The sequence below is a fragment of the Camelus dromedarius genome, chromosome 12, assembly GCF_036321535.1.
Source record: "Camelus dromedarius isolate mCamDro1 chromosome 12, mCamDro1.pat, whole genome shotgun sequence".
NCBI lineage: Eukaryota > Metazoa > Chordata > Mammalia > Artiodactyla > Camelidae > Camelus > Camelus dromedarius.
In genome coordinates, this window is record NC_087447.1 from 836,619 (window position 1) to 862,197 (window position 25,579).

Here is a 25,579-nt window from a genome sequence, read left to right on the forward strand (position 1 = left end):
GGCGGGGACCCTCAAAGACTGAGTTCTGAGTCGTTTAAGTCCCGGACGGCTGGGCTAGGAGGGGTAGCCACCCCCGCACGCCTCCCCGGTCCACCCAGCCCCGCGTCCACCCCCCGCTCCGCGCCTCCGCCCTCTTGTCCTTTGTTGGTGTGCACACCTGCGGAGGCGGCGTCTTGGCCACTGCAGCGCTGTGCGCGTCCCCTGCACGCGGCTGATTCTTGAGCTCTAGTCTGCTCGAGCCCCGCAGGCACACGTGGTTTCTGCCGGGTGCCAGCTGTGTAGGGGGATGGTGGTGAGCAGGTCAAGGTTGTGGTCTCAGTGACCTGCCCTGAGGGGAGCCCCTGTCCTGGCCCAGAACCTGCCCTGAGGGCTTGAGGTGGCAGGTGCCTAGGCAGGGAGGCGGTGGGAGGGGGACGGGGAGTTGGGGCTGGGGTGGGGTGGGGGTGCGGGGGGAGGGGGCGCAGGGGTGGGGAGGGGGCGCGGGGAGGGCACAGGCTTCCCGCAGGCAGCTCGGTGGGCTTCCAGGCGTGGGGCCTTCTCTCCCGGGGACCCCAGACCAGCTGCACGGAGGTCGAGGCCCGGGGCCAGGTGTGCTGGCGCCCCCTCCCTCCCCGCTCACCCCTTCCTCCCTGCAGTTTGGGGAGCACTTCCAGTTCGACTGCAAGGACTGCATCTGCCTGGAGGGGGGCAGCGGCATCAGCTGTCAGCCCAGGGCGTGCAGCCAGGACCCCCGCCCCGAGTGCGGGGAGGACGGCACCTACCTGGTCACCGAGGTGGACCCCACCTATCCCTGCTGCAGCATCACCTCCTGCAGTAAGGCACCCCAGGGGCAGGGAGTGGCCTGGGCCACAGGCCGTCCCCTCCTGGGCCCCCAGAGTCCCCGAGCGTGTCCCCGCTACATGGTTTCACCTCCTGGCTGAGCCAGGAGCCCTGACTTTGGGGCCCGTTGGAGGCTGGGGCCACAGGGCGCGTCCCCGGGACAGTAGGGCTTGAGGAGGCCGTGTGCCCAGGGCTGGAGGGGGTCCTGCTGCAGGGCCCGGCTTGGGGGCTCGGCCTGGAGGAGCCGTGCTCACAGGCGCGTCTCCGCCGCTCTTCAGAGTGCAACGCCAGCCTGTGCAGGGAGAAGCCCCTGCTGTGCCCGCTGGGGTTTGAAGTGAAGAGAGAGATGGTCCCCGGGAGATGCTGCCCCTTGCACTCGTGTGGTAGGTGTGCTGGGGCCAGGGAGGCCGAGCAGTGGGCGCCGGCTCCCTCCCCGGGGCTGGGCGGTGCTGGGAGTGTGGGTTGGGGGGAGGGGCTCCCACCTGGGGGCTCAGATTCCTCATGGTGGACACAGCCACCCTGCCCCTCGCGTGTCCACCGGCTGTGCGTCCGCCGCCGGGTCAGGACGACAGTCTGACCCTCGCCCCGTTGTTCTTTGTCCCAAGTGCCCAAGGGCGTGTGTGTCGTGGAGAACGCTGAGTACCAGGTGAGCCCTGGCTGGCTGCAGGGCGAGGGCGGGGTGCAGATGGGGCTTGGGAGTGGGGTCTCAGCAGGCTGTCGGGTGGCTGGGGGCCCGGGAGGGGCTTGCTCCGGGGGCTCCGTGGTGTGCCTGCACCAGGGTGCCCAGCCCTCTCCTGGTTAGTGGGGGGCCGACGTCTGTCCGGGAGGAGGGTGAAAGGTGCCACGGCGGCCCCCCTCACCCGCCCTTCCCTGTGCCCGAAGCCCGGTTCTCCAGTCTATTCCTCCAAGTGCCAGAATTGCGTGTGCACCACCAGCAGGGACAGCGCCACGCAGCTCAACACCATCTCCTGCAGCCATGTGCCCTGCAACACCTCCTGCAACCCCGTAAGCACCCCTGTCCCGGCCGAGTGTGCTGCCGCCCACGGTCGGTCCCTCGGAGCACTTCTCTCTTGATGCCAATCGGCCCGTGGGTGCCCTGCAGGGCTTCGAGCTGGTGGACGTCCCCGGGGAGTGCTGCAAGAAGTGTCAGCAGACGCACTGCATCATCGAGCAGCCCAGCGACCAGCACCTCGTTCTGAAGGTGCGCTCGCCCCTCCTGCCCCAGGGCGAGGCTGGCCCTCCCGGCGCCGCCCGGCTGTCCGGTGCCCTGTCTCTCCTCGGGACAGCGGTCCTAGGGCTTTGCCCCCCGCCCACTGGGTTATCCAGGGTGACCTTGTCTCGAGATCCGTAACTGAGTCACGTCTGCAAGGCACCTTTTCCAAATAAAGTCACCTGTGCAGGTTGTGGGGTTTAGAATGTGGACACGTGGGTGGACTACAGGTGGTGGCTGTCCGTGCGTCCCTCCAGGGCGTTACCTGCCCGGTGGTTCTGGGCCTGTGGGCTGGACCTCCTGTCCCAGAAGCCGCACTTGGCAGGGTGGTCGGGGAGCTGCCAGGTGTCGGGGTGGTGCTCCCGCCAGCCTCACCCAGCCTCTCTCTGCCCCACAGCCCGGTGACATGAAGAATGACCCCCTGGACAACTGTACCCTCTTCAGCTGCGTGAAGTTACACAACCAGCTCATCTCGTCCGTCTCCAAGATCACCTGCCCCGACTTTGATCCCAGCACCTGCCTCCCGGTGAGCCGGCCGGTCTCTGCAGGAGCGTGGGGCCTCGATCTTCCCGGAGGGCTGGGTTGCAGCTGCCCTGGGAGGCTCTGCTCTGGGCCCCTTCTGCAGGAGCTGCCCCTCCCCATCCCCGTCACAAGAAGGGGATCTCACTGTTGGGGGACCTGGGGGTCTCAACTCATTCCCCTCCCCTCCAGGGCTCCATCAGTCTCATGTCCAATGGCTGCTGTAGGAAGTGTGAGTACAGGCCAGGGGGCGGCGCTCCCGGGTCAGGGGTTGGGCTGGGCAGGGGGCTCCCTGGGCCCCCTTGAGGAACAAGGGGATGGTACTCCGTGAGCTCCGTCCCCTCTGTGACACTCTGGCTGGACGCTGAGTTTGAGGTCATCACCTGGGGCGCCCAGGAAGCCTGAATCCCTTCCCAGGGAGGAACAGGACAGAACGCAGCTTGCTTCAGGGCAGGGAGGTGGGGCGCTTGGGGAGGGCAGAGGAAGTGGCCAGGGAGAGCCCAGGGCTCCGGAAGGTGGAGCCCCCACCCTGAGCCTCGGCCCCTCCCCGCAGGCATCCCTCGCAATGAGACTGGGGTCCCCTGCTCCATGGTCTCCGTCATCAGGGAGATTTCCCACAACGGCTGCACCAAGTTGGTCAGCATGAACGATTGCTCCGGGTCCTGCGGGACCTTTGCCATGTGAGTCCCGCGTGGCGAGTGGCCCTGAGGGGCCGCGGAGGGGAGGCAGCAGCCGCCCGAGCAGGAGCAGGCAGTGGCCCCTCACTGCGGCCTTCCTTCCCCCAGGTACTCAGCCCAGGCCCAGGCCCTGGACCACAGATGCTCCTGCTGCAAGGAGCAGCGCACCAGCCAGCGGCAGGTGGCGCTGCAGTGCCCGGGCGGTGGCACCCTCAGCCACACCTACACCCACATTGAGAGCTGTGGGTGCCAGGACACCACGTGCGAGCTCCTGTCCCCCCGGGACAGGGCCCGGCGCTCCATCCCCAGGGTGCTGGCCCCAGGGAGGAGGTGAGCGGGGAGGGCCGGAGCCCCGCCCCTCCACCACTCTGCCCCCCCACCCCTCTGCCCCTCCGCCCCTCCACCCCTCAGCCTCTCCGCAGTCTTGTGCATCCCCCTCCCGCTGACCCTCTGAGCTTCCTGCCCCCTAAGCTGACTTTCTCTCTGCGGCTATTTATTTTCCGAGTCTTTGCTCAGTCCTTTGCTTTGCAGAATAAACCTGGTCAGAGATGCCGTGTGGTGGTGCTTCCGTGGGTGCTGAGGGGCTGGGTGGCTGCTTCCTGGGGGGCGAGTGGGGCTCGGTCAGCAGGCTCTGCACACGGCATCCGGGGGACACCATGCACATGTGGCTGGCCTGGCCTTGGGAAACCTCGTGTACAAAATGCCACCACTAGGGACCACCATCTCTGGGTCTCCCCTGGAAGGCTGCCCCCTGCCCTGTCCTGCTCTTGGCACGTGTGAAGCCCTGGCCGGGCCATCAGGATGCAGGCGGCCCCTTCCAGGAAGCCCTGTGAGCCTGAATCTGTTGAAAAGGCCTCTGTGTCCTTTTGCAGCCATTAAGCACGCGTGTGCACACTGTGTACATTTGCACGTGTGGCTGCTGTGGATGTGTGCACATTTGTGTGTGTGTGTGTGTGGCACATGCCTCACTCCAGAGAGAGCAGTAAAGGTGTTGGTCTGTAGACTCGGGGGCAGGACGCTGGCTCCTGCTGCGAGAAACAAGTGACCACTGAGCAGCAGCCGGCTGAGCTGCGGGACCTGATACGGTGGCACGTGCGTTTGAGAGCTGCTCTGTGAGCTGGCTGAGCCACCAGGACGGGGATTCTGGGGAAGGGACCCTCTGGTCCTTTTACAGCAGAGAGCAAGGCTGGGCCGTGGAGACCCACCAGGCTGAAGCCAAGCCAGGCTTCTCCTCTCTGAGCAGGTGGTGGGGAGTGGGAGCCCTGGGTCCCTCAGCCGAGCACCCCCCCACCCCCGGTCAAGTTACCCAACCTGAGAGCCTCCTGGGAGCTCCAAGGGGCGGCGCCGCTGTGGTCCCCCCAGAGCCGGGATTTGCTCTGCTCTCAGGGCGTCTGCCACATTCCCACCTGACTAATGGGGGGCTGTGGACCTGCCCACGGGCCAGAGGGCCTTCCACAGTGTGGACCCAGAACCCCTCCTGTCCATTCATTGCCTCCTTAGGCCCTGCGCTGAGGCCACTGCCCCTGCCCCCTGTAGCCAGCTGACTCCCTCCCCCACCTGGTCCCCCCACCCCGGAAGAGACCAGGTCAGGACCTGCCAGTGAGACAGGAAGGGGGCAGGGCACAGCCATTCAAGGAATGCCACAGTAATTAACACCAAAATGGCGAAAGATTCAACCCCAGCAGGCCTTGAGGCTCAAGATGATGGGAGATTTAAGTTCCAGCAGGACTTGAGCTTCATTATACGCCCATCATAATATATTAACATGCGGAATAACACGCCCACAGGTGACATGGCAGTCCCGAGGTCAGCCACAAAAGGTCAAGAGTGGGAAATGGCCAACTTCCTGGGAATCCCAGCCCCTTCCCCTAGACTGGTCCTTCCAATTATTAGCATATGAAGCCACCAAGCCCATAAAAAGCAGCAACATGGCGCCTCGCAGCCGCCCCTGTCTCTCCAGAGCTTGCCTGCACTGTGCCTAAGGAGTGTGTACCTACTTGTAATCTGAGCACCCAACCCCCACACCTCCTGGCTAGTCCCTTGCCTTTCATGGTATCTCTGTGAATAAAACTACCTTCACTCAACCGTGGCTCCCTCTTGAATTCTTTCCTGCACGAAGCCTAGGACCCACACTTGGCGGGGCACGTCCCGGGGGCCCAACCGAAGCCTGGGACACAGCCCTTCTCACGCCCCACTTCTCCAACACATCAGTGCCACCCTGAGTCCTGGGCTATGCTCCTGCCCAGCCCCCTCTGCTGACTTTAGGAACTCCTGCGATCCTTGGTCCAGACCTGTGGATGTGGTCAGTTGGCCTGGGCTGGCCTCGGAGTCTCCAAGTCCCTGCCTAGAGCAGAAGGTTTGTTGAGGGGACACGGTGGCTGCCCTCCTCTGCTGGGTGGCCAAGTCCAGCTCCTGATGCCTCAGAACCAGCCCTGCAGGGCGGCGGTCAGTGTATCTGCCCGGGCCCTCAGCTGTCCCTACGTCCCTTCCTGGGCCTTGAAGCGTGAGGGCTGTTCTCTCAGCGTGGGTCCTGTTGCCTTGGCCTAAATTCCAGCACAGGCTTGGGGACCTGCAGGACAGGAGTGGCGGGGGCCTGGGGTGGGGGCGGTGTTCTGTGACCGGCACCCCGGTCAGGAGTAGGGGTCAGGCTCTGGCCCGTGTCCTCAGCCACCTCCAGGTTCCCGCCTGTGAAGTGGGGGCTTCCAGGTGACCAGGGGTGGGCCAGGGTGGAGCGGCGCCCACAGACCTGCTTCTTTAAGCAGAACAGCCCTGGGTTTCCTCTCCTGGACACCTGGTTTCCCCAAGATTTTCCTTGGCTTAAAAATAGTAATGACAACCACGCGCAGATGGTCTCCAGGCCGCTGCCCCGCTCCTCCAGAGGCATCAGTGGGAGCCCTCCTTCCGCCCCCCACCTGCCCGGTCACCCCCAGGGAGCCGGTCCCCACAGGCTGGGAAAGGATGAACCAATGAGGCATCCGGACGGCCCCGCCCCGCGCCTGCCGCGGCCACGCCCCCTGCGCGTCCAAGGCGGGGCTGCGGGTGGACAAGGGCTGCTGTCTCCTTTCGTCCTTCTCTCAGGCCACCGTCCCACCCGCACTTACAAGATGATTTCTCGGGACCTGCTGTCTGCCGGGACCCTGGTGCTGCGGGCTGCGACCCTGCCCCTCCGCTCGAGGGGGCTCTGCCTTGACCCGGGCCTCCCATCAGCTCCCCTCCCAGCCCAGCCCCTCTCCCACCAGGGCCTTCGCGTCCCGGATCCCGGGTCCCGGGTCCCGAGGGCCCTCACCAGCGAGGCCCCGAGTCTGCTCCCGGCGTGCTCCTGGGTCCCAGCTGGGGAGGGGTCCCCACGGAGACCCCGGGGCCAGGCCCGCACGGCCGGTGGGCGCACAGCCGGTGTGGCAGGCAGGGTCCTGCTCCCCAGTCCGGGGCCCGCAGCCTGGTCTGGGTCGCTGGGGTGAGCCCCACTTCCCACGGACAGCCCGGGGGCCAGTGGGAGATGCAGTCTGTCCTCCTACCAAGGCAGAGCGGCCTCCGCCTGCCTCCACCTCTGCCCCAGCCCCCAGGCTTTCAGGCACAGCTGGCGACAGGGGACAGCCCTCAGAGGTTCCCAAGCACAGGTTTGTGAAATGGGGCCTTCCCAGCAGGAGTTTGGCAGAGCAGGTGCTGCTGCCCCCACCCCAAGCCGCTTGGCCCACCCAGGAGGGGGATGTTGGAGATTGGGGGGTTGCTTCCTCAAAGGGAGGGGCGTCAGTGTGGCAGAGGGGTCAGAGGAGGGAGGGGGGAGGGAGGGTTGGTTGGCTGGAGCCCCTCCAGTCTGCAGGAGCTCCCTCTGCTTCCCCACCTGCCTCTGGACCCTGAGCTGCGTCTTCTGAGGAGTGCGCCCCTGAGCCAGGGCCTTTGTGAAGGAAAAGCTGGGATGGGCTAACAAGATAACTCACAAATCGAAGTATCAGAATACTGATCAGAGTTCTGCTGGGCTAAGTTGTAAATCTAAGTTAATTAGTGTTGGTTTGCTGATTCCCTGTTCATGTTTTTTGCTAACCTGCTGGATTTTCAAAGAGATGTATCTGGCTTTGGAATGTTAGTTTGCTGCCTCCCTGCTTCCACTTTTGTGATAATGATGCTGCTAAAGCTGTTCCATGCCTATTGGCCGAACACCCCAAGCTATACTTTACCCTATAAAACCTCATGCGCACGTCTTGGAGGTGCTCAGAGCTTCGGAGCAGAAGCCCCTCTGAGCCCGCCGGCGTAATAAATCTGAGTACTCCAACCCTCCGAGTGGTGCTTGTTTCTTGGCTGGCCTGTCGTTTCTGTAACATCTTCACTTCTCCTGGACCCCCAGAGGGCTTTCCCCTGTCCCTGGGTGCCCCCCAGGGCAGAGGAGAGGAGGAACGGGCCAGCCAGGTGGGCAGCCGCCCCTGTGGACCCGATACTGGGCCATGTCCTTGGCGCTGTCTTTGGGTGCCCTGGGAATGGGGACAGGGGCCAGGCTCTGGACAGAGCAACTGCCCCTCTCCCTATGCAGCACCACAGACCCCCCAGTAGCCCTGGGTCATCAGGGTCCTCTCCCCTCCACCAGGCCCGGGAGGGAGGTTTCCGCTCTACCCCACCCCTCTGCTCCCCCGAAGAGTAAGGAGGTCTTCTCCTGTGTAAACCTCAGGGTTCCCTGATGGCTCGGTGTCTGTTCTTTCCTGCTGCCCCCGTGGACCCTCAGCCTCCAAGGGCCTTGCCGCAGGGTTCACTCCAGCCCCGTTTTCATTTGGGAAACTGAGGCCTGGAGGGTGGGGGTCTCCCCAGGCCACCAAGGAGGCAGAGCTGGCCCGGCCGTGGGTCCCTCTGGTGCATGTCCCTCCTCCTCAGGCCCCACCCCAGCAGGTGCCCTGACTGCGTCCCCCTTGAGCTCCCTATGGTGGGCAGCTCTAAAAGTGCCCACCAAGGCCCCTGGGCTGGTGCACACCCCACATGTGTCTGGGGCAGTGGGCTGTGGGCTTCCTCTCCCCACGGGTTCAGCGCAGGTGGACACTCTCAGGAGTTGGTCCTTATGGGCCCCTCTCAGGCTCCAGCTGTGCAGGCCACCTGGGTCCAGCTGGGGCAGGGGATGCCCTGTTAGCCCCCCTCTTTGCAGCGGGATCGCGACCATAAGCACAGAAGTGTAGAGCCCGGCTGTTTGCCCACCCAGGCCTTCACTTCCGGGGAAGGCAGCAGAGCCAGGACCCGTGCCTGGGCCCAGAGAGGACTGGGCCCTCTGGGCACCCTGGGGTGACGACAGGTCCCGTTGACCCTTTGCTACTCTTCTTGGGCTCCACCCGTGAGCAGAGCTCCCACTGTCTGGCCCTTGATCGCACGTGGAGACCCCAGTGATGAGGACACAGCAGTTCCCAGCAGCCGCCCAGGCGCCTCACGGGTGACGACCCCGCTCAGAGCCTGGGCCGGGCTTCGGCTTCCCACCTGGCCTTCCCACCTGGCGTTCCCACCTGGCTTTCGCTGGAGCACCTTTTAAAGCCACCGCTCAGAGTCGAGCCCGTGAAAGTCAGTGACCTCGGCCCCAACCACCTTGTAAGTACTAGGTGCTCGCTGTGACCTGGGAGAGGATGCTGCCCACCGCCCCACCCCCTCATTTTTGGGATCTGTAAGCAATAAATCTGGTGACTTTACTTCCCTTGTGTGAGTGTGTTGAAGCTGCACCTGCAGTCAGAATGCCCTGGGCTTCTCCCCTCCCCAGAGTGGGACTTGGATGCAAGGGAGTGGAGTCGTGTGTGCCCCCTCGTTCAGCAGGTGTGATCTGCACAGTCTTAACACACTAGCCCGGCTTCTGACACAACACAGCCCCAGAGAAGAGCCCTCCCTGAGAAGCGGTTCTGGGCCGGCAGGGTGGGGCCCTGGGGAGGGGTGTTCCTTCTGAGGGACGCCCGCTTCCCTCCATGCCTGTCTCCTCACTTCCCTTTCCTGAGGAAACACTTGCCAGTGTCTTAAATCGGAAATGGGCCCAAATGTCATAGAATATTCTGCCAGATGCAGCAGAATCACATTCTTTATAAGTGCACATGGATCATTCACAAAGATGGACCATAATTTAGTCATAAAACAAAAGTCAACACATTTAAAATGGCAAAAAAATCATGCAAAGCAAGTTAGGAAACCACATGGAATTAAACTAAAAGTCAATGACAGAGGGCTGTATATCTGGAAAATTCCAAGTATTTAGACATAAAGACACGTTCCTAACCAACCCATGAACCACAGAGGAGGCCACAAGAGACATTAGGAAATATTTAAAATAGAATAAAAATGAAAGCAAAACCTATCAAAAATTGTGAACTGCAGCTAAAGCATTTTCTTAGATGGACTTTTCCACATTTAATATTAAGGAAAAGGAAACTCAAAGCAAACAGAAAGAAGCAAATAGTAAAGAGCAGAAATAAATAAAATTTGAAAGAAAACCAATGAGCACAACAAGGAGCCAATGGAGATAGTCAGTGAAACAAACAAACAAAAACTGTCTTCGTGAAGAGATTAAAAACAATATTGACAAAACCCTACTAAGGTGGATTGTGAAAAAAAGGGCAAATACATCAATAATTAATATCAAGATGAAAAGGGGGCATAACTGCAAATCCTACAGACATTAAACGGATAGTAAGGGGATTTTATGAGCAACTTTATACCGAGACATTTGAGAACTTAGATGAAGTAGGCAGATTTGAAGGAAACAAATACATAAAACTTGCTCAAGAAGAAACTGAGAATTTGAGCAGCTGTATGTTGAGTCTAGAAACCTGACACGTAATTCAAAAACCTTCCCACAAAGAAAACTCCAGGTTCAGGGGGCTTCACTGGTAAATTCTATCAGATGTTTAAAGAAAAAGTAATAACAATCTTACATAAATTCTTTCAGGAAATAAAGAAGCAGGGGACACTTCTCAACTCATTTTATGGGGCTGGTATTTATGTTGATTCCAGAACCAAAGACATCACAAGTAAAGCAAACTGCAGATCAATCCCTCTCGAGAAAATAGGTGCAAAAATCCATAACAAAATATTAGGAGGTCAAACTCAACAATTTATACACAGGCTAATACCCAGTAAGGTTTACACCAAGAATGCAAGATTGGTATATAACATGAAAATCAATCAGTGTAACTCACCATACTCATAAAATAAAGGAGGAAAGCAAATGATCATATTACAAGCAGAAAAAGCGTTTGAAAAAACACATAACCCTCCAGTGATAAGAATTCACAGAAAGCTAGGGATGAAAAAGAACAACTTCAACCTGATTAGGGACATTTACAAAAACCCTGACGCTAACATCACACTCAGAGGTAAAAGTCTGTTCCAGGATTGGGAAGGAGAGTAGGCTGTCTGCTCTCGCCGCTTCTAGTTAACATTGTACCAGAGGACCTTGCCAATGCAATAAGACAAGTAAAAGAAATGAAAGACATTCATGTTGGAAAGATCTGAGTGGTGTATTTCATAGAGATGTCTGTATTTGCAGATGAAATATTTACATACGTAGAGAACCTTAAGGAACCTACAAAATATCTACTAGAAATTATCAAGATTGCAGCATATAAGGTAAAGCACAAAAACCAATGGTTCTCTACACAGTAGAAATGCACAGTTAGAAATTAAAGGAGACAGCTCCATTTACAATAGTATCATAAATAAAATACTAAGGAACATATTTTAACTAAAGTTGTACAAGATGTGTACGCTAAAAGCTACAGAGTATTACAAAGCAAAGTGTAGAGGCCGAAGTAAGTGGAAACCTACTCCACCTTCACGGCAGGGGATTTAACGCTGCCAGCATGGCTGCCTTCCTCAAACTGACCCAGAGAGTCAGTGCAACACCCATCGAAGTCCTAACAGGCCTTGCTGAAGAAACTGACAAACCGCTTTCAAATTCATATGGGAAGGCAAGGGACCTAGTAGAGACAAAAAGTTCTGAAGAACCAAGATAGAGTGGGAGAGCTTGCACAACCTGATTTCAGGAAAATTATACACACACACACATACATAATTTATATTATATTTATTATTTATACTGTCATAAAGGTATAGTCTGTATGATTACTAGCATGCTACTGGCATAAAGACAGACATGCAGACCAACGCAGCAGGGCAGAGTCCAGGACAAGACCAATACTTTCATGGTGACTTGGTTTTCAAAATGGTGCCAAAGTAATTAACAGGATAAAGGCAGTCTTTTAAGCAGATAATGCCAAGTGGCTGTCTCTCTGTATGAAAACGAAATGAACCTTGACCCTTGGCTAACACCATGTACAAATATCATAACCTAATTGCAAGAGTAAAAACTATTACATTTATAGAAGAAAATATTTATGACATTGTTATAGGCAAATTTTTCTTAAACCAGACACAAAAAGCACAAAATAAAAAAGAAAAACACCTATAAAATAGGCTTTATTAGGATTAAAACCTTTTATTCTTTGAAAGACATGGCTACCAAAATGGCAAGCCGCAATCTGGGGGAAAATTTTGCAAAACATAGCTGAGAAGGAACTTACATCCAGAATATATACACAGAGCTCTCATGGCTCAATAAATATAAGGTAAACAACTCAGTTAAAAATAGGAAAAGAGTTACAGGACCCCTCACAAAATACGGTAAAGGGTTGGTCAGTAGGCATATGAGAGGACATTCAACATTGCTTGCCCTCAATAAACACACATTCAAACTGCAAAGATATGCCAGTCTCCACACAGACAACACCAAGTATTGACAAGAATGTGGAGCGACTGGAACTCTCAGACGTTGCTGGGAAGAAGGTGAAATTGTGCAGCCACTTTGGAAAACAAAATATTACCAAGTTAAATGTGTACTTACCATGCAACCCAGCAGGTTCAACTGTAGGCATTTACCAAAGACGGAGAAAACCACGTGGCCACAAAAAAGACATAGGAGAATGTTTAAAGCATCATCCTTCAAGAGTTCTGAAGACTAGAGCTGGTGTGTGTGCCCGTCCACTGGCCAATGGACAGACAAACTGCAACAGAGCCGCACACTGAGAAGCTCCCCTCCAACAAACATGAACAGTGTTGCTGTGTGCAGCATGGCTGGGTACTGAAAGCATCCTATTGACTGAAAGCAGTCAAATACAGAGGACTGCCGGACTCCACCAGTGAGCTCTGAGAATGCCAGCCCCGGGGGAGCAGCACGGCCGCAGCTTCCGGGCCCGGATGGGGAGGCGCCAGCTGGAGCCTGGCTCGGGCGCCCCCCCCCCCCCCCCCGCCGTTTCCGCGTCCTGACTGCGGTGGTGGGTGCATGGCTGCATGCGGTTCCTGAAACTTTTCAGGCTGTACACTTAAAACGATGCATTTTAGTGCATGTCAGTGACCCTGTAATGAAAAAGGAAATGAACCCACTGCTTCAGGCAGCTATCATTTGCTTAGCTCGTCGTTTCACAGGTTGCATCTGGGCTCCTTGTTGTGCGTCTGCGGTCAGCGGGTGGGTCTGCAGGACCGGCCGCGGCTGGAGCAGCTGGGATCATTGGCGCCTGTCTCCACGAGCCCCCGCTTTTCCGGAAGAAGGCGGCTGTTCACATGGTGGGCACGCTGTTTTCAAGAGCCTCAGGAGACCCCAGGGAGCGAGCTCTCGTGTCACATCTGCTGCTGTCCCGGTGGCCACCCTGAGGAATACGTTAGCGCAGCAAGTTCAGAGGGAGAAATGAGGAGCCACTGTGGGGCGTGCCTTCTTCTGCGGGGCCATGTCTCTTCCCCTTCTGTCCCCTCAGCTCCTGCCACCTCATCCTTCACTTCCTCCATCTCAGGGACAGTGCAGTGGCTTAAGGGCTTAGCCAGATTTGAAAAGAACAACTGGGCAGGGGCATCCCCCGTCTCCCCTCTCCCTTCCTCTGGGGGCTGGCCTTGCTTCTGCAAGCAAGGGGCTTGTCTGGGCCGGTGCTGCTGGCGATTGTAGGGTGTCCGTTCCTCTCTAGGGGCCAGAGTCAGCGGGCACACTTACCCGCAAGCACCATCCTGGGCCTCCAGCCCAGAGTTTATAATGGACAAAACCAGGGTTGGCCCCGCACGCACCAGCTGCCCTTCCTTCTTCCCGGCTGGTTCCAGCATTCAGCTGGGGAGGGTGCTGTGAACGAAGCTCCGCCACCACCCGACGACCCCAGCAAAATAAGCGAGGAGCTTTACCCAGCATTTCAAGCAAGGCTCAGCCACAAAGAACCCCCTGACTCAGTGGCGTCTCAGTCAGGGCCGCGCTGCTGTGCGGCCGTGACACGAGCCCCTGTCTTGTTGCCTCGAGGCAACAAAGCTTTTGTCCCGTGCCCACGTCACATCTGTTTTCCTCGGTGGGTGCCCTGTTCCCCTTTTCTCGCTCCAGGACCCATGGTGATGGGGCAGCTATCGCATCAGAGATCACGCCTGCCTGCCGGGTGGCAGGTCCGGCCTGGTGTCTAAATCCTTGAAACGAAGGGCGAGCTGGCTGCCGGCAGCCACCAGGGTCGGGATGTGAGATACTGCTGTGTGAACAGGGTGGGGAGCCGGCCATGATGACTTCCATGGCAGATTTAAAGAGGAAAACCTTTAATAGCTGCAGAAAGAAAACACCTGATGAAAGTAAACAGCTTGTGCTGATTTTTTCTTTTTAAAGCAAACCAAGACTAGAAGGAAACATTCCTAATCTGTTAGGGAGTACCGGTCAAAAAATGGCAGCGAACACCAGATTTAGTGCTGCAACTTTAGAATCGTTTCCATGCAAGTCGGGAAAACAGAGGCTGGCTACAGTGACCGCTTTCAGTCCACGGGGTCTGGAGCTTCTTGCCAAAGCAACGAAACAAGAAAAAAAAAAAATCAGGATTTGAAAAAAACAAAACAAAACAAAACAAAACCGTCCTGATTTAAAGACAGTGATTATCAAGACGAAAAAGCCAATTAGAATTCAGTAACATTGTTGGATACAAGGCTAATGGGAAAAAACACACAAACCGATAGCATTTATTTAAGCTCATAAAAAAAAGTGGAAAATACAATAGAGAATTATCTCATTAACACGGCCACAAAGCCCACGCAAATTCCTAAGAATAAATCAAACAGAACGTGTCTCAGTCCATGAAGAGAAAATGGCTCTATGTCCTGGAAGGGCACGTGGGGGAGGTCTTACGAAGCGGAGAGAGGTACGCCCTGCTCATGGATGGGAAGATGCGATTTTGAAAAATGACACCAATTCTTGGCAAATAGCTGAATAAAACCCAACAAAGTAGCTTTCACAACCCCCACAGAGTTCTTCACGGGATGTGGCAGGCGGCCCCGACGTGAAGGTCAAAGAACAGAGAAGAACCAAGGGTTCTCAGAGAAGCACCAACTGGGAAGGCTGTCTCCCGAGGCAGCATGGCCTTGGTGCGGGGATAGGCAAGAGGACCGTGGAACAGACCGCATGCAGGATACTGGCTGCCGTGGGTGCGGCCTCCACAGCTGCAGGGAGCGTGGGCCTTTAGTACCTGATGCTGGGGCAGTTTCCCTCTGTGGGGAAGTTGGAAAGCAGTCTCCACTTCACGCCCCAAACTAAAATCAGACACCAAGTGGCTTAAAGAACTAGGTGTGAAAAGCCAAACGTTTAAACTCTTAGGAGAAAATGAAGCCTCTGACGTCACGGCAGGGAAGGGCTTCTTAACCAAGGCACTAAAAGCCAGCTGTGGGCTCTCCTGGGCGGACTTGGCCACTGGGCTCCAGGAAATGCAAGGGAAACCAACCTCGGGACCCGCATCCGCCCGCCAGACCTTCTGCCTGGGCTGGCCTGCCAGGAGCCCGGGCTGGTGAGAGGGAGCGGGACCCTGAGGCAGGCTGCGGGCCAGCCCTCAAAGACGGCACGTGCCTGCCCTGGCGCCAGACGCGGCGGTGAGCCCAGACCTGTGTGCACGGCCCGCACGCGCCGCCAACAGCGCTGAGAGAGGACAGAGGGCAGGCTCCTCGGACACTGACCCACCTCTGTGGATTTCCGACGTCACCCGGGGTCTGTAACACGCACATTTACAAACGTGATAAAATTATAAAAAAAAAAAAACTTTGAGAACCACGGAATTCTGGGGCTGGAGGGGTACCAGTTCTATCTACAATATTTTATTTCTCGACAAAAATATTGAAGCAAAAATGTCAACTAACCAACATTGGCTGAGGCTGGATGGCTTGTTCTGGACAGTGTGTTTGAAGCCTCTCCGAGGGAGGAGGGGACGGGGGGGCTGGTGGGCGTGCCCGGCCCCGTCCGGAGCCGGCCCGGGCCCGGCAGCAGCGTGGAGCACACGCCGCAGGGGAGCCGCAGGTCCGCGGCCGCGGCGGCTCGTGGGCTCACCCTGCCAGCCAGGGCGGGCCTGAGCCCCTCGTCCACGGTGCAGCCAGCCCCTCCCCGCCTAAGCCGGCCGGCTGAGCCCACAGCCTGTGACCAGGAGGCCAGAGCCGGGGCCCCCGGCGTGATGGGGCCCTGAGAACCGCATGGCGCCTGGTGGACCCTTGAAGGAACCTCTGCCAGCGTTCGCTGGTGGCGTCGAATCAGACCCCGTCCGTTCAGGGTTCTGCGGCCACTTCCTGCACCCGACCAGTCTGCTGAGGATTTTCTTCCCGTGCACTGAGTTTGGACTCACTTCTCCCACTTTGTTCTTGTAGTTGTCGTGGGCTGGACTGTGTTGCCCAAGTTCGTATGCGGGAGTCCTGAGCCCACACCCCACACCCCAGAATGTGACTGTGTTTGGAGGTGAGGGCTTTAAAGAGGTGATTAGGTAACATGAGGTCCCTGGGGTGGGTCCTGAGCCCACAGGCCTGGTGTCCTTACAGGAAGAGGAGATCAGGACACAGACACACAGAGGGACACCACGTGACGACGCGGGAGAAGATGGCCCCACCCATGCCCGGCCCTCGGACTCCCGCCCCCAGGACGGGGGACAGTAAACAACCAACTGTGCTGTTTAAGTGGCCTCAGGAAACACTCCCTGATCAGCCCTGTGACTGCACTGGGAGGGGGACCAGGAGCCCTGGGCCAAAGCTCAGAGAGGGCCATGGGGCTTCGGGCCATCCCCTCCGGCATCCCCACCGAGAGACCACGCCCTGCGCAGCTGGGGAGGGACAAGACAGCTGTCAGCAGCTCGGCGCCCCAGGCCGGGGGTGAGGCGGCTTCATCCAGGAGACAGTCTTGAGGTGGCAGAGAAGGGCCAGCGACCTTGGGGGTCATGCGGCTGGGGCAGGCACCCCAGGACACGGAGCCCCAGAGACCGTGAGCCCTGGAGGCAAGACCAGGGCCTCCCCCTCGCTGCCCGGCTTCCCTGGGAGGCCCTGGCCCCGACAGCCCTCCTGGCACGGCTATGCTGCAGAAAGTGCCTGCCCTGTCCCGGCCAGAAGCGCTTCCCGGGCCCCGAGCTCCCGTTGTTCCCGGTGCTGACCGCCAGGCCCACAAGCACCTTCCACAGTCTTTCTGCCACTTGGCTGGAGAATGGGGTCATGGCTCCCTGCAACCAAGCCACCGTCCCCACACCATCAGCGGTGGGCATTTTCCATCCCCAGGCCCCTTGGGGTCAGCAGGTCTATTTAACCAGGTGCTGGGGAGATCAGGCTGTCGCCAGCTGGCACCAGAGGGGTCCCTCGGTAGCCAGGGGACAGCAGTGTCCTCTCACCTTGTTACGGAAACGACAGGCCAGCCAAGAAACAAGCACCACTCGGAGGGTTGGAGTACTCAGATTTATTACGCCGGCGGGCTCAGAGGGGCTTCTGCTCCGAAGCTGTGAGCACCTCCAAGACGTGTGCATGAGGTTTTATAGGGTTAAGTATAGCTTGGGGTGTTCGGCCAATAGGCATGGAACAGCTTTAGCAGCATCATTATCACAAAAGTGGAAGCAGGGAGGCAGCAAACTAACATTCCAAAGCCAGATACATCTCTTTGAAAATCCAGCAGGTTAGCAAAAAACATGAACAGGGAATCAGCAAACCAACACTAATTAACTTAGATTTACAACTTAGCCCAGCAGAACTCAGATCAGTAATGCGACACTTGTTACACTTAGATTTGTGACTTAGCTTGTTGGCCCAGCTGGGCTTTTCCTTCACAACCTGGGGCCGTCCCTGGGCTGCCCCGAGGACCGGGAAGTGGCTGCTGTCTGTGAGTCAGCATCCTGGGACAGCGAATCATCTTCCTGCTTCCTGCACAGGGCGCATGGAGGGCTGGGCTGCACCTGTGCCCAGCGCACGGGCAGGGGCCGGGAGACCGCGTCCCCGCCACCGCGGCTCCTGAGCTTGACCAGACCTCTCCCCGGGGAGCCTAGGTGCTGCCCCTCTGCCGTCTGGGCCCTCTGGCGCCTGCCCACCCAACACTGCTGAACTGGCCCCTCGACCCTCTGCTGGAAGATGGAGGCCCCGGCACCGGGAACTTGCAGAGGTAGCCCCCACCCCTGCGTGACCCCTGCTTCGTGCCAGCTCTCACCGATGCTCGGGCAGGGGTCTCTGGGTGGGAGCATCCTGTACCAGGACACCGGGTTCTGTGAAATCAGGGCTCAGACAAGGCCAGCCCCCAGCAGCAGCTCTTGGCCAAACAACAAGCATCTCAAAGCCCTTTTTGGCCTGTTGGCCTGAAATGGGCCGGGCTCCAGGCCATGGAAGTTTACCCAATGCTGCTCCCATCTCTCCTACCCTCCCTTTGCGGGGCCAAGCGTTGGCATCATTTAAAGAGCCAGACCGAGGCTCGCCGGGAAAGCAGAGGTACCAGCCGCCCCTTGGAACCCGAGGGTCCTTGCTTGGTTGGGTGGAGGGCCGCTGTCTCCTCTGTGGCGTCTCCCAAGGTGGCTTTGCCAGGGTGGCTCCAGCCGCTGCCAGAAGCCCGTGGGTGCCTGTGGCACAGGGAGGCCCATGTCCCTGCACCAACGTGGGAACAGGTGGGTGGGATGTGGATGTGCTCCTGGTGGCCACTGACTCCCTCTGCCACAAAGCCCCAGGTCTGGAAGTCGGACCCTGGCTCATGAGGGTGTAGCTCTGACCGTCCCCAAGTCACCGTGTTTCCAGGACACAGCACAGCCTCCTGCCTCTCAGTCCCTTCTCCACGCATCTGCCTTGCGGGTTGGGCTCTCTGAGGACCCGCAAAGCCTAGGGTCGTTTTATGTCCTCGAGCTGGAGCCACAGTTTGGCTTAAATATAAAATAAAATTCAGAGTTCTTGTCTTTCTGCACTTACAAAATAGCACTCCTGGGTCCCGCAGCCAGTGCGCGTGTGGATTGGTCGGAGGCCAACCCCGTCTCTCCCCTCCTCTCTGAGGCTGTGATGTGATGCCGGCCGGGCAACGCGGGCCGAGGGATCCGCTGCCTCGGGCCGGGCCCAGGGTGCCGCGGGCACCTGCCGGGTCCCCCCACCCCTGTTTCTCTCCCTGTTGGTTCGCTCCCCTGTTCTTACGGTTCGCACCAACAGAATCTTACATAGGAACCCCCGCCTGTGAGATTCACGCTTGTGGTGAGTGTCAGACGCTCACGCTCATTACCGAGTGGTGCTGCAAGCAGGCTCGCCGCAGCTCCGTGCGCACCCTGCTGTCAGTGGGTGTTCAGTTACTCCCAGCGCTGTGGGGTGAACTGTGTCCCCCACAGACCCATGTGCTGGCGCCCAAACACCACGCACCTCAGCCTGTGACCTTCTTTGGAAACAGGGTCAGGTGGTGATCGAGCGAAAGCGAGGGCGTTGGGCTGGGCCCTGACCCTACGTGACTGGTGTTTCTAGGAAGGGGGATGTGGAGGCCGACACGCACACGGGGAGGACGGACGCCGCGCGAAGATGAAGGCAGAGAGCGGGGTGACGCCGCCGAATGCCGCGGGTGCCCAGACGGCAGCAACCCCCGGAGCTGGGGGGCTCGGACAGACCCTCCCTCGGAGCCTCAGGGGAGCCAGCCTCGCTGGAACCTCGAGATGGGGCTCCCGGCCTCCAGGAAGGTCCGTGGCTTTAAGCACGTCCACACTGTTGTGTGACCAGCACACCGTCACCTCCAGAACTTGTCCCTCTCCCCAAACTGACGCTCTGTCCCCATTAAACATGCGCTCCCCTCCCCCTCCCCAGCCCCGCCCACCCCCCTCTGTGGATCTGACTCCCCCGGGGACCCCATGTGAGTGGGGTCACACAGGACCTGTCCTTCCGTGTCTGGTTCATTCCACTGAGCACCACGTCCCCAAGGCCCATCATGCTGTAGCTGGGCCGGAATGCCCTTCCTTCTTACGGCTGAGTAGTGGTCCATCGTGTGGATGGGCCACGCTGTGTCCAGTCACCACGCTGTGTGGACACTCGGGCCCCCTCCACCTCTCGGCTGCTGTGAGGAGCCCTGCGTGAATGTGGGTGCGAACACGTGAGTTCCTGCTGTCGGTGACCCTGGGGCTCCTCCAGGGTCTTCCTGAGGAGAAAGGAAGGCTGAGCTCCGGCCCTCAGACCCCCCCAGACCAGACCCGTCCCGGCCAGGCCCTCACCTGACCCCTGGAGAGAGGGGGAGCCTCCGTAGGTTTGACCCACCTGCCCAGGGGGAGAAATTCTGGGAGCGCTGGTGCACGGCCCTGCCTGGCTACTCCACCAGGACACACGTCTTTCCCCTTGGCTGCCGGGAAGACTGCTGCCAGCCTCTGACCTCTGACCTCACGACCTAGGAGTCTGTGGGGGGCTGAGACCAGACGGAGGCTGGAAGGCCTTCCTCCAGCCCACCTCCCCACAGCCTCCCACGGCCCCTCCCTGCCCAGCCCTGCCCACCCTCTCAGCACACCAGCCTGGAACTGTCTCTCTCAGCATCTCTGTGTCTCTGTGTCTCTGTCTCTCCCGGTCTCTCTCATTCCCTCTATCTCTGTCTCCCTATCTCTCTGTCTCTGTCTCTCAGACCACTCCCCACTCAGGGGGCTGACCAGAGACTGCGTCATTAGACAGGGCTTAATTTAAACCCCGTAAGTCTTATAACTAAACAAGGCAGCCGGGCCAGCCCTGTGTACAAACAGGAAGCGTCCGTGTGGCCTCCGCCCCAGTGCTGGGAAAGGCAGGCAGTCCCCCAGCGTCTGGTACTTTCCCTCCAAGTGGCAGAAATCTCCTTTCAAGGTGCTCAGAGTCCTTCCAAGGCGGAAGGGGCAGTGCTGGCGGCCGTGGGTGATTCACAGAGAAAACGGTGGACCGTGGCCTGGGAGCTTGCGGGCCAGTGAGTCTGGGGAGCCGCTGGGGGTCCCAGGCGGGGTTCAGAGCAGCCGAGCACTCAGGTTCAGGCTGGATTCTGGGTCGTGTTTGACGCTGGGCCCTGGCCGTCCTGCTCCCACTAGGCTGTGTGGATGCGGACTGCTGCTCGGGACGCCGGCTGGCAACGTAGCCGGTCCCTGTGTGGCAGCCACGGTTACAGGACGAGCAAGAGGAGGGTCAGATGCCTGGCTGTCACCCCGCTCGGCGTCTGACTCCAAGTCCAAGGTCTCACGTGCAAAGTCCTGTGCCCCCGCCCTGGACCTGCCCCTCTGGGGAGCCCTTCCTGGGGGACAGAGGCCACGTGGCCCGTGCTGACCCTCGGGGGGCGTCCCTGTGTTTTCCTAGCTTCCCTTTACAGTGTCTTTTTGAGAAAATCATGGACACTTCTCAGAGGCAAGAAGCCACCGTGTTTCCAGCCACGGGGAGCTGGCCGCCGCCCGCCGGGGCGTTGGGCCCCGGGCACGTCCACATCCACCCACGTCGGCCCTCCCTGTCCTTGCATGCCTGGGCGGGATGTGTTCGGGCCGCTGGGAATGTGCGCTTCCTTTCAGCCTGGACCCCTTCCTGCAAACTGCCCTTCCTCACCCGCTGGGCCCTGCTCTGGGGCAGCTCAGCCTCACAGTTTGCCAGGCCGGGGCCGCCACCCCGGCTGCTGCCTTGGGAGCCCCTGCCGCATGGCTGCAAGGCCAGGAGGGGTGCAGGCAGGAGGGCCGCACCTCGGATCGGGCCTCCCAGCTCCTGCGGGTCTGGCTGGAGGCAAGGCTGCTCGGACCGCCGCCTGGGGCCCTGACGCGGTGACCTGACCTCGGAGGGCGCTCAGCTCGTTGGACCTGCAGTGTTCCCCACGGGGCCAGGCACAGCCAGGGCTCCATGCAGACTTGGCTGGGCCTACCAACCCTTCCCTCAGCCCTGACGCAAACCCCAGACCTCATTCTTGCAACTACCAGCTTCCCCACGTCGCACAGTCCCGCCAACGCCGTGCCCTGTCCTTGAGGGTGAGGGAGAGGGCCTGCCCTCCGAGGGCCCGCCTGCAGGCCTTGTCCTGGGAGGCCCTGGGAGGGGAGGCGTGAGGCCTGCAGGGTGGGCCAATGGCCACCCTCCTCCCACGGGTGCCCCGAAGGCACAGAGGGGGCAAAGCCCCCCACCGCTGCCCGCTCCACAGGCACCCGCTCCGGGCAGGCCAGCCCAGGCGGCATTGAAGGTGCTTGTCTGTCTCTGTCTCTCAGACCACTCCCCACTCAGGAGGCTGTAGGACAACTGTCCTGGGCCCGTAAGCTAAGATTCTATGCTGACTGTGCGGGTCACCACCTGTTTGGCGTGAGGTCCTGGGGGGCAGGCTGTGTCCTCCCCATGCCCCCTGCACCCTGCCCCCAGGCATGTGTCGGTGGGACAAGGAAGGAGATGTCTCCTCGGGGCAGCTGGCCAGGCACAGGGTCCCCAGACCCTCAGAAGTGGGGGCACTCAGGCAGCTTGAGGACGGCCCCACCCCTGGCTTGCAGGTGGCTGTCACCCTGTCCTCCCATGCCTCCGCCGGCACGGCTACTTGGTGGGGCCCAGAGGCGGCCTTGGAATCCTGGTGAATGCCCTGGGCTGGTGTGCAGTGCTGTGTAAGGAGCATCCCCCGCCTCCGGGAAGCCTGGCCTCCGCTCTCAACAGGAGGCTGCTGCCCAGGTCTGATTTGCCGAGGGAGGTGCCCACCCTGGCGTCATTGTGGACGGGTCTCTCAGAGTAGGGCATCAGGAGCCCCAGCCCAGCCTCGGCCAAGCCGGAGCCCTGGGTGCAGAGATGTCTGGACAAACCCGGGTGGCCTGGTGTTTGGCCCCTCCCTCTCCTCCCCCCGGGGGTGTTCCCACGTGAAAGCTCTGGTAGACCCGGCCTTTGCTCTGTGAGGGAGGAGGGACTGGGAGGGTGCCTTCCTCTCCTGTGAATAGACCTGCCCTCCAGGGGCCCCCAGCCAAGGGCTCCCAGCTCGTGGCTCAGGCTCCCCAGGGAACCGGAACCACCGCCGCGGGCTGGAAGGCATCCTGGATCAGCCCTGCGGGCAGGTGCGCCGCCTTAGTCATCCTGCCCTCAAGCTCCCCTTCTGGGAAGCAGCACCCCGCTAATCCCCGCTGCCGCGGCCACGAGGCCCCAGGGGCAGGGCCTCTCTGCCGCGTGTGCCCGCCGGGGCCCCCGCCCCGGGCGGCCGCTTGGTCGGTCAGGAGGCTTCGGACAGACGCGGCGGTACACGTCCGCTGGAGAAAAGGGAAGCGCGGTCCCTGCAGCCCCAGGGAGGCCCGGCACTCTTGGTCTGGAGGCTGGCGGTCTCGTCCGCCGGGGCCAGGCTGCGTGAGGTCTGCCGGGACCAGGGCCAGGCGCCCAGGGCCTCCTTCCCCTCTCCCTCAGTCCCTCCTGTCCTCCCTCGGCCAGGGAGGTGCTGCGGCCTCGCCTTCCGCGGGCCAGGCTGCCCTGGAAGCGCTGGTTTATCTTTAACACTACTGCTTTTAATTGCGGTAAAATGTACAGGACGTGAAAGCTGCCATCTGGACTGCTTGTGAGAGCAGGTCTGGTAGCACTGAGCACACTGCCGTGCGGCCGCCCCCAGGACTCGGCCCCTTCCCAGACTGGCCCGGCCCTCACCCGGCTTCCGGCCTCCATGGGTGTGGCCCTGCTAGGGACCACACAGAGTGGAGCCCTCCAGGATGTCCTTCTGCGTCTGCTGACTGCACTGAGCGCCACGCCCCCAGGGCCATCCGTGTTGTAGCCCTGCCAGGACTTGCCCCCTCTGAAGGCTGGATCACATCCTGCTGTGTGGAAGGGCCACATTCTGTGTGTCCATTCATCCATCCATGGACGCTAGGTTGCCTCCATCTCCTGGTCACTGAGTAACGCTGCTGGGAACACAGGTGTGCAGGGGGCTGACTTCTGTAAGGAGCGGGCAGGCGTGCTCTGAGGCTACACACGAACAGGAAAGTCCCACAGCAGCCGGCCTGCACCCCCCACATGTGCTGCATCCCTGCAGGGGGGGCCCAGCTGGAGCTGACTGGGGGTGGGAGACCCTGTCCCCTGCCACGTGCTCACCCCTGGAGGTGTCCCCTTGCCAGAAGTTGCCAGCCCCCCCCCCACGGAAGTGGGGCATGGCCACTTGCAGAGGGTCAAGTCCCCGAGATGTCTTGCCGGTTTGGGGAGAGGGTCCAGGGACCCCTGTCCTGTGAAGGTGCCGCTGTCAGGCACAGCAGCCCCGTCTGCTGATGCTTTGGGGACGGGTTTGGGGGCCCCTGAGAACCCTGAGATCTGCTCTCAGGTCAGCAGGGGGCCTCGGCCTGATTCCGGGCAAGGGGAGCAGGGGGGCCACAGGCAGCCGAGGCCAGAGCTGCCCAGAGTGGGAGGAGCCACGTGCAATTCTCTGCGTCCCCAGAGCTCACCATCTGCCCAGCTGGGGTGGGCAGACGCCCCTGCCCTCTCTCTGGCCCCCGCTTCCTCCAGCCCCCAGCTGGCCGACCCAACCCCAGGAGCTCAAATCTCAGCTCTAACCCTCTAGGTCATCCTTCCTCAGTTTCCACAAAACCGGCTAGTGGGGTTGATCGGGAAGTTCTAGTCCTGCTGGACACTTCCCCACTGCTTGTCCTTGGGTTGGAATTTCCAAAATCTTGAGCAGAGATGCCCAGGTGAGGGGGCAGAGGGGCTAGTGAGGCCTGCAGGGGCTGCTTGGTGCAGATGAGGGGAGCAGGCCACGTCCCCTCTGGTCTCTGCCTCTGACCGTGCCCCACTGGGCTGGGCTGATGGTGTCCTCACGGCTTCCTGGAGGACAGCCAGGACATACCTGCCCCCCCGAGGGGGTCCCATCTGCTCCAGGGATGGAGAACTCACCTGCCCAGGCACAGAGGGTACACTTATCCCAGGGACGGGGGACCCACCTGCCCCAGGGACAGAGGATGTCGCAGCCGTGGAGACCCAGAGTTGCTGTATCGGAGCGGAGGTGTGAGCCCCTGCTCTCTGGCCCCGTGGGGTCTGGAACTTGGGCTCGAGCCTCCTGAGAACGCAGCTGGGCTGGGGTCCCCACTACCCCCAGGGCTAGCCCCACATCCCCCCTTCACACTGCTGCCACTGCCTGTGGACAGCCTGTCCCCCGAATCTCAGTGAGCTCCAAAGGGCTGGGACCTCTCCAGCCCCAGGAGGGCCTCGTGGGCACCGTGGAAGGAACAAGCAAGTGGCGGTGAGCGCAGGGGAGCGCGCGGGCCTGGCCGGCAGGAGGACCGGGCGCAGGAGCACAGCCTGGTTTCCTGCGGGGCCTCCGGTGGGAGGCGGCCTGCCAGCCACGGGGGCTGCGGCAGGAGCGTCCCGGGCTCTGCCCGGCCACGCCTGCCGGCCCCCAGCGATGCGGTCCCCCTGGTGCTGCCCTGTGGTCACGCAGGTTGGCTGCAGTGAGGGGGGCAGCAGGGCTGGGGGACCATGGCTGGTTTCCTCGCCGTGTGGCCTTCTGTGGCTTGTCCCCTGTTAGGGGGCCTGTCGCTGCTTCGCTCAGGCCACGACCCTCCGGGGGCTGTGTGTCTGGTGGACGTGTGAGCATCCCCGAGGGGCGGGGGCCCAGGAGAGCCACGGATACCCTCCCGGAGGTGCATGGCAGTGCCCTGGCCGCTGTAACCGATGACCACAGGCCGGGGCGAAAAAAACCACAGAATGTCTCTGGCAGGAGCCAGAGTAACAGTTGCTCCTGCCTGTCTCCCAGCCCAGGGGCTCCGGCGTTGCTGGGCTCTTGGCCGCGTCCCTCCCATCTCTGCCCCCATCTTGACGGCTGTGCCCCCTGCGTGGTCTCTGCTTCTAAATCTCACCCTCTGTCTCTCACCAGGACCCTCACCATTGGTGTCGGGACCCAGCAGGGACCCCAGATGACGGCCCCTCGGGACCCTTGACTTGGTAACAGCTGTGGAGACTCCTTTCCCAAACACACAGCAGTTGTGGCGTCTGGGGCCGGGGTGTGGGCAGGACTTTGGGGCCACCATTCACCCGGCTTCACCTCCTCCAGTCCTTGAGGCCGCCGAGGACTCACAGCTCAGACAGAACCGTGCCGGGGCAGACAGGGCGCGTTGCCTATCCACCCAGGGACGGGATGGGAGGGAGCTCCGCCTGGAGCTCGGCCTCTCGGACAGCGAGGCCCGCGCGGGCAGCTCACACCGATGACCCG

The 25,579-nt window shown here is 60.2% G+C and overlaps 1 protein-coding gene across 1 annotated transcript in view; it reads left to right on the forward strand.

Moving 5' to 3' along the window:
- The window catches only part of LOC116151586 (mucin-2-like), a 47,903-nt gene extending 22,596 nt beyond the window's left edge, over positions 1-25,307 (forward strand). Inside the window, exons 39-56 of the mRNA XM_064491809.1 lie at positions 636-813; positions 1,098-1,202; positions 1,425-1,465; positions 1,702-1,824; positions 1,922-2,020; positions 2,427-2,555; positions 2,741-2,780; positions 3,102-3,228; positions 3,334-3,555; positions 13,583-13,641; positions 15,859-15,946; positions 16,560-16,728; positions 17,505-17,617; positions 18,018-18,100; positions 18,637-18,758; positions 20,499-20,591; positions 24,516-24,610; positions 25,244-25,307. Of these exons, the coding sequence (XP_064347879.1) occupies positions 636-813; positions 1,098-1,202; positions 1,425-1,465; positions 1,702-1,824; positions 1,922-2,020; positions 2,427-2,555; positions 2,741-2,780; positions 3,102-3,228; positions 3,334-3,555; positions 13,583-13,641; positions 15,859-15,946; positions 16,560-16,728; positions 17,505-17,617; positions 18,018-18,100; positions 18,637-18,758; positions 20,499-20,591; positions 24,516-24,610; positions 25,244-25,307 (1,950 nt within the window). The remainder of the gene's footprint in view (positions 1-635; positions 814-1,097; positions 1,203-1,424; positions 1,466-1,701; positions 1,825-1,921; positions 2,021-2,426; positions 2,556-2,740; positions 2,781-3,101; positions 3,229-3,333; positions 3,556-13,582; positions 13,642-15,858; positions 15,947-16,559; positions 16,729-17,504; positions 17,618-18,017; positions 18,101-18,636; positions 18,759-20,498; positions 20,592-24,515; positions 24,611-25,243) is intronic.
- Positions 25,308-25,579: the final 272 nt, after the last annotated feature.